At 40.7% G+C, this 8,145-nt stretch overlaps 1 protein-coding gene across 1 annotated transcript; it reads left to right on the plus strand.

The window, feature by feature from the left end:
* The first annotated feature begins 748 nt into the window (after positions 1-748).
* LOC103358867 (tripartite motif-containing protein 35-like) lies at positions 749-2,913 on the plus strand. The gene has a single exon (XM_008284017.1). It carries the CDS (start codon positions 889-891, stop codon positions 2,461-2,463), a length of 1,575 nt encoding a protein of 524 aa, XP_008282239.1. The 5' UTR covers positions 749-888; the 3' UTR covers positions 2,464-2,913.
* The last annotated feature ends 5,232 nt before the right edge of the window (positions 2,914-8,145 follow it).

The raw sequence follows: 8,145 nt of genomic DNA on the forward strand, positions 1-8,145 counted from the left end.
ACACTTCTCACAGCAGAACATATCAATTTACTGATGTTCCCTGAACGCCCCACATAGCAGGCTGCAGTAGCTGCTGTTGGTGGCCGCGGTGCTCAGACCAAAAATGACTTTAAAAAGAGTAAACTAGGGCGTTCTAATGTCAGATTTGTCAAAGATGAAAGTGATGTTTTCTTACATTGGTGTGCTCATGAGAAGACCGCACACCAAAGTAATAAAAGCACTGTTTTCCAACACTGTGGTGCTGCTGGTGGGGCACAATTGCATCAGATTTCATTGTGCAACAGTTTGTGCAAAACTTCCGTGTGTCCTTGGACTCATTCCAGTACATCTGCGATGGGACCAGGATGTCCTGGTGAAAAACACCATAAACCACCACTTGTGTGTCCCATTCTGTGTTTCCATCATTCTCGCTGGTCATGATAACCCCGCCCCCAGCCCCTGATGTAGTCGGTTTTTAGCTCTGGCACAGCAAAGAGTTTCTACAAGAAACAGAAAGGACTGGTGCCAAGTCAGGCACTAGCACACAACTAGCACTGGAACTGGTTTGGTGGAAAACGGGTATTACAGGAAAGACAGAGCATACACCAGAAAAAGTTTTATTGACATGTCATGCAGGAAATGAACATTGCTCCTTTGGGAGGAGACAGCAGAAGCGCATGTTATGTGATTCACCTTTAGACTAACCTTCAGACTGCTACTGAAAGACAGCAGCTGCAAGACAGAATACAGAAACTCTGGAATAGCAGCTGCCAATTCAAACAGATTTAAGGACAAACAAAATCAAAGTCTTCATGAGAGTGCGGATTGGATTCATACTGACTTTTTTTAAATTATTTTTTTTATTTTTGTGCTTTGCCTGGTTTGTTTTCAGCTTCACTCATTTTGAAAATGGCTTCTCAATCTGAAGAGGATTTTTCCTGTCCCATCTGCCACGACATCTTCAAAGATCCTGTCGTCCTGACGTGCAGCCACAGCTTCTGTAAAGCCTGTCTGCAGACATGGTGGAGAGAGAAGCAAACACAGCAGTGTGCAATTTGTAAGAGAAGATCATCAAGGAGCAATCCACCTCGTAACTTGGCTTTAAAGAACCTGTGTGAGGCTTTTTCACTGAAACAAGATCAGAGAGCTGCTGCAGGATCCGAGGCTCTCTGCAGTCTGCACTCTGAGAAACTGAAACTCTTCTGTCTGGATCATCAGCAGCCGGTGTGCGTCGTCTGCAGAGACTCAAAAATACACAACAAGCACAAATTCAGACCCACTGATGAAGCTGCTCAGGATCACAGAGAGGAGCTCCAGAAATCTCTGAAACCCATAAAGGAGAAACTAAAGCTATTTAAAAAAGTTAAAGGAAACTATGATCAAACAGCAGAACACATTAAAGGCCAGGCTCTACACACAGAGCGGCAGATAAAGGAGCAGTTTAAGAAGCTTCAACAGTTTCTACAAGAGGAAGAGGAGGCCAGGATCACTGCTCTGAGGGAGGAAGAGGAGCAGAAGAGTCAGAGGATGAAGGACAAGACTGAAGCTCTGAGCAGAGAGATAGCATCTCTGTCAGATACAATCAGAGCCACAGAGGAGGAGCTGAGAGCTGAAGACGTCTCATTCCTGCAGAACTACAAGGCTGCAGTGGAAAGAGTCCAGCAGCGCCCCCTGCTGGATGATCCACAGCTGCACTCAGGAGCTCTGATAGATGTGGCCAAACATCTGGGCAACCTGAGCTTCAACATCTGGAACAAGATGAAGAGGATGGTCTCCAACACTCCTGTGACTCTGGATCCAAACACTGCTTATTGCAGACTAATCCTGTCTGAAGATCTGACCAGCGTGACTCATGGTGAGAAACAGCAGCTTCCTGAAAACCCAGAGAGGTTTGATTCTTTCACCGCTGTTCTGGGCTCTGAGGGCTTTATTTCAGGGACTCACAGCTGGGATGTTGATGTTGGAGACAGTTCAAACTGGTCTCTGGGAGTGACAGCAAAGTCTGTCAAGAGGAAAGGAAAAATCCAATCTAAGCTATTGGGAATCGAATTTGCTAACGATGAATATAAAACTGTCTCTCTGCCAGCAAAGTCAAAAGTTCTCGTAGTGGAGGAGAAACTTGAGCAGATCAGAGTCAGTTTGGACTGTGACAAACAGAAGCTGTCCTTCTCTGATCCTTACACTGACATACGCATACGCTCAATCAGGTATGACTTCAATGGGAAGCTGTTTCCATACATCAACAATAGAGATAAAGTCCCAATAAAGATTTTGCCAGATGATTATGATGATGATGATGATGATGACGATGATGATGACGATGATGATGATGATGACGATGATGATGATGATGGGGATGATGGTGATGACGATAATGGTGACAGTGACAACACTGATGCCAGTGATGATGATGATAATGAGGATGATGAGGATGAAGATGAGAATGATGAGGATAAAGATGATGATGATAGCTATTCAGATTAGAGTTGTTAGACAGCACAGAAACATTGCAATGTGCTTCTTACATTAATTTGGTTGAAAATGCTAAAACAATGTGTGTGCTAAAGCAGACAGGTGACAGAAGAACACCTCAGCCAAACATGTGACCCTCCACTGATGATCCTATCATATTAATTCTGCTGTCGGTCATTTTAGTTTATTTTGTGCATTTTTATTTTTGGTGAACATTTAACAGATGATGTTTGTTTGTCTTTTAATTTGTAACTCAATGTATTATTCTTAATGTCTTCAAATATTTTTATCTATAAAGAAGGAATTGTGTTTAGATTTACTGCTAATTTTAGTTGCTTTCTCGTTTTGGGTTAATGTGTTGAAATGACTTCATATGAGTCACAAGGTTTTGCTGCAGATGTGTAAGAAAACATCTGTGATGTTGCCACTTGAGACAGAAATAAAATGTGTGTCTGTGATAGATGAGGGTGTCATCTGCACCGTCATTTGTCCCTGGCTCTGCATCACTGTGATGTCACCGGGACAATTACTGATCTGATTGGACACACACACACACACACACACACACACACACACACACACACACACACACACACAGGCAGCGTGTCTTTCTCTGTTCCTGAAAGTGATTTAGCATTCCGAGGTAAGTGGCTAATTTTAGCACGATGACACATCCTACCTGCATATGCGTGTGTGTGTGTGTGTGTGTGTGTGGTGAGCAGGACATTAGCTTGTGATGATTTCAGCTGAGTTGAGCTCAAACTGGACTGTAAACTGCCTTGAGATAATTTTAAACTCTGTTATGATGCGATTGACACATGCTGCAGTGGTGGGAAACACTAAGGATTAGAGATTAAAGATGCCTTCATCATCAATGTACATGAAAATGCAATGAAACTCTGTTGGCAATCTCTTACAGTGGCAGTATGAATCATAGTGGACCCTGTTTGGAAAATGTCTCATTATATTTATACATATCTCTCTCTATATATAAACTCTAATACTTACAGGAGTATGTACACAATAGCAGCAGTAATGTAATGAGCAGTAAGGTGCATTTATAAAGTGTCCATTGTTCAGTTATTTATTTTAGAGTGATGAGTTCAGGCTCTCTGCTGGGGAAGAAGCTGTTCCTCAGTCTGTTTGACCCACAGACTGTATAAGAAAGATGGACGTAGCTACCGTGACGTCACCCGTTGGTATGGTTTCTGCAGATAGTACTGATCAGCAGATAGAAACTAAACCAAGCTAACCATATACCACAGAACACTGATACTGATTGATGTTAATCTCTCAGTTCAATGAATGAAGCTCAGTTCAGTTCATGTCTCTGTTCTCTGGTTTTTAACAGCTTCTGTTCATTTCACTGAGACAAATATCTGCTGAGATGATTCCTTCTCTTTCAGAAACAGTGAAGCTACTGAGGTCTGATCACCGTGACATGAGCATCACACTGAACCTCAGAGTTCAGCCACAGTTACTGTAATTTAATGTAAATCAGTCCAGCAGACTGTTTCTCTACTACAGTGTTTTATCAGATTACTGAGGAGCTCATGTAATCAGAGGGCTGTTTTTCCTTTTTCTCTATTAATCACATTATCATACTTGGGAATAAAAACAATCAACTTTATTGTCCTTCTAAGGCAGTAAAATGTTCCTTTGCATCATCCAGGAAAACAAACATTTCCTTAAGATTAAAAAATGTTATAATATCTGGTTTGACCGGGTGTGAGTCTGCCTGAGGGGAGGGAGGTGAACTGGGGGTGACCGGGCTCTTTCCTCATGTTGACGGTTCATCTGCAGAATCTGCTCGACTAAATGTGACCCAGTTTTTGCACTGACGAGCCAACAATCCACTGAGCCGTCTCGATGACGTGCTGCTTCTTTTCTGTAGAGCTTGAGTACCAGAATGTACACTGTAAGTCAGCCCACTCTTTATTGTGCAGCAGTACAAGTTCTTCTTGATGAGGTGGGAGGTGTTTGTTCTCTCTGTTGGCCATTCAGAATGAAAAGCTCACTCTCAGTCCATCAGGTTTATTTGCTATTCAAGCTGCTTCTACTCAACTCTAAAATATCTCAAAGCTCACAAAATGTTGCTTGTAAGAGTGGTCACAAGAGTCTCCATGCACTCTCGGCATGTGAGGAACTGAAGACTCAGTGGATTACCGTCATTTTCGGACTATGAGCACACCTGAATATAAGCAGCACCCACTAACTTTAAAAAGAAAATAATTGTACATATATAGGTCGCACATTAAGCCGCAGGTGTCCACGTTGCAACATGAGATATTTACGCAGAAAGATGTTACACAGAAAGATTTTTTAAACTTTTAATTAAATAGCTACCAGTAACATACACAAATACATACAGTAAATGCTTTTTTTTCCCCCCGAACAGTGCCTGTAACATAAAAAAAATAAATAAAATACAGTAGCCTAATAGAAAAAGTCATTGATCGCTAAAGTCGTCTTCTTCAGTGTCAGAATTGAACAGCCTCAGAATCACTTCGTCACACACTTCCTCAGTCTCTCTTTCGCTGTCGCTCTCAATGTCACTTTCATCTTGAGGCAAATTCATAAAAATTGTAAAAGTCCATAAATTAGCCACATCATTGTTTTAACTGCAGTGTTCAAAGCGTGTGAAAACAGTAGCAGCTTATAGTCCAGAAATTACGGTACTTTTTTTGGGATTGAAACATCACTACAGCAGCTGGACTTAGTGTTGTGCAGCTAATGCGGCTAACGTCACCATTAGCTTTAATGGTATCGCCACAGTTCAGAGCTCTGTGGGAATTGTTGGACGTTCAAAAATGGTGGAAAATTTAATTTGGAAGAAGGAAATTTAGAAGTAATAGAAAGTTCTGATCTCACACAGTCACTCACGTCCGTGTCAGGACACCAAATATTTCATTGTTCTAAATGTGAGGATTTGCTTCTTGTTTTTTGTAAACATTTCAGCTGCTTTTTTTTTTTTTTTTTTCTTACATTTTGGAGGTTTAGACTGTTGGTTAAACAAAAGAAATATTGTGTAGATGTTCACTTTGGGCACTGTGGTTATTGTGAAGAAAATGTTCCACTATGACCAAAACATCTGCAAACCAAGAAAAACAACGAAACAAACAAACAAACAACAACAACAATAGAACAAACAAAAAAATAGTATGTGTGATAGTACAACAGTGACAGAAGTGGCCTTGAATGTGTCATAACCTGGCTCGTGGGTGAGAACAAATAAGGCAAGGAACACAGCTTTAACTCAAAATAAGGACATTTATTATAACCAAAAGCAAACCATTTAACAAATGATAATAAGCATGGCGTGTGGCTATCAGTAGTATCAGTAGTGTTGGTGTGAATGAGTGAACATGATGGGATGTGAGGTGTTGTGGGGCAGAAACAAAGCAAAAAGGTAACAGAGAAAGACGTGTCACCACCAACGGAGCCGGGTCAGAATCAATGAGCGAGAGAGCAACTTTATGGGCCGTCCTGATGCCTTCAGGGACCAACAGGTAAACGGAATTCTAGGCCTCAGTGGTAGCAGCTGACATTGGGCCGTCACAAATGCTTCTCCCACCGCTGCAAATGTTTAACAAGTGACCCAAAAAAAATCTAGTGACAGAAAAAAAAGCATTGCTTATATCAGCAAGCTAGTGAATGAGTCAGCTGTAGCAAACCTTTCATCCCATCCACCGTGATTAAAGGAATTTTTCAAAACACTCTTTTACCAAATGTTTGATATTTTTGACAGAGAAAGGGATCTTTATGTGATTTCAGCGAACTCCACAACATCTCTTTAAGTGGAATCAAACCGGCCGACCAGTGGTTATTTGTTCTGAAAGATGCTTCAATGTAAAATGTGAGCCCAGTAACACCTTGTGCTGCTGGTTTCAGAGACTAAAGCCACAAGCTGTCTGGTTAATCACATAGCACATGAAAAAGAATATTACCTTGTTTTGTTTCCATTAGGAGGGTATGGATGTGTTTCTCTGTGCTTGTAGGGACAGGTGTGCAGTTTTCCAGGCAGCCAGTTGATAAGATAATACATAAAATGGCAGAAACAAGAGCTAACATCTGAATCTTTATGGGCAGAGACTTCCTGAACGATTTCCTTTACTGCAGTTTAAGAGTCTAACATTAAAATTTAACACTGCTTATACAAGTATGGGGACATTTTATGACGTTGTGTGACTCACACCTTGTTACTGCAGCAGTTAAACAGTTAAGGAAACACTGAGCATGAAAACTGTTACGACTCCTGATCACACAGCAGCGGTCGCAGCGCAGGTGAGTCACATTAAAGGTGAGCTGATAATGTGAAGTATGACTAACCTGCCTGTTATCTAAAACTAAACAGCGGCAGAATAAAGGAAGTTCAAGACCATGAGAGTCCAACAGATAACGGAGGGATCCGGAGGAAAAAAGAGCATCTGGCTTTCTGTCAGAACTTTAAACCATTTTAAAGAGATTCTTTATCTCAGTGAGGCTTTTCTTGGGTAAATAAAGGCTAAATGGAAAGTAAAATATATATAAGTTCAAGCTTTTGGTCAGTTTTTAAAATGGATTCATTATTTCAATGCACATTTTGTGTACGTAGAAACCAACAAAAGCTCATTTCAATGTCTAACTGAAAGGACAAGTGAAGATCCGGGAAGACAAGAAGAGCTTTTATAAGGTGTTAAATTTTATGCTTTCACATTAAAGCTTTTCTTGTCAGCTCTTAAAGTGAGTTGTTCTTTGGCACAATGAACAATTTCAAACTTTATTGTCAACGTTTCTTTTTAATCGACTTTGTGCAAAAGGGATGTTTGGAGTAACAAACCCATAAAGCATTTTCATCAACGAAAGTTCCCAGCGGTACTTGAACTACTCATTAAAATGACTTTATTCTCCACATCTCAAATAAAACATTTTACCTAAAATATACCATTTGCTCTAACCAGCTTTGTCAAGACAATAAAAAATGATGCAGCCCCTTGAGTGAATCAGCTGTCATCAACAGTCAAGTGACAAAGATTCTGGGACTTTTTGGCTGAACTGTGTTTACACAGAGCAGATCGGAGGCAAATATGGAAAAAGAAATGTTAAAACGTCTGTCGTATGTAGAGTCACTTTTTGTTTTAGTTTAACCTTTTACATGTTAATCTCAGGGTTTTTCTCTTTTTTGTGTGAAATTAACAATCAAAGAAATCCAACTTTCATTTAGATTTTCCTGTTTTATGGCGTCGTACTTGTGTCAAAGGAGATGTTTGAGTTCTCTTTCCTTCTAGTCATGGTTGTGCTGTTTTCATAGAGACACAAGGCAACAAAAGATGAGGCCACAGTGAGTAAAACTGTGTCAGGAGCAAATAAAAAGAAACACCCAGGAACTGTTTGGAGGTCAGAGGGTTAAAACAAACAACATGAAACTGAGCACAGTTTGGAGCCACAGCAACAAGTTGGAATACTTCAATAATTTACTTCAGTTTAGGATTTTTAATATATTTCCAAAAAAAATGTAAAAACATGGTTTTTTGAGGGGCTGTAAGGTGGAGCAGTGGTCAGCACTGTTGCCTCACAGCAAGAAGGTCACCGGTTTGCATCCCGGTGAGGACACCCAGGATCTTTCTGTGTGGAGTTTGCATGTTCTCCCCGTGCAGCGTGGGTTCTCTCCGGGTTCTCCTGCTTCCTCCCACACAGTCCAAAAACATGTTGAGG

Source organism: Stegastes partitus, unplaced genomic scaffold (assembly GCF_000690725.1).
Source record: "Stegastes partitus isolate 25-593 unplaced genomic scaffold, Stegastes_partitus-1.0.2 Scaffold338, whole genome shotgun sequence".
Classification (NCBI taxonomy): domain Eukaryota; kingdom Metazoa; phylum Chordata; class Actinopteri; family Pomacentridae; genus Stegastes; species Stegastes partitus.

Bases quoted from the DNA above. Each gene is read 5' to 3' on its own strand.
- LOC103358867 (XM_008284017.1), top strand. From the start codon at position 889: ATGGCTTCTCAATCTGAAGAGGATTTTTCCTGTCCCATCTGCCACGAC.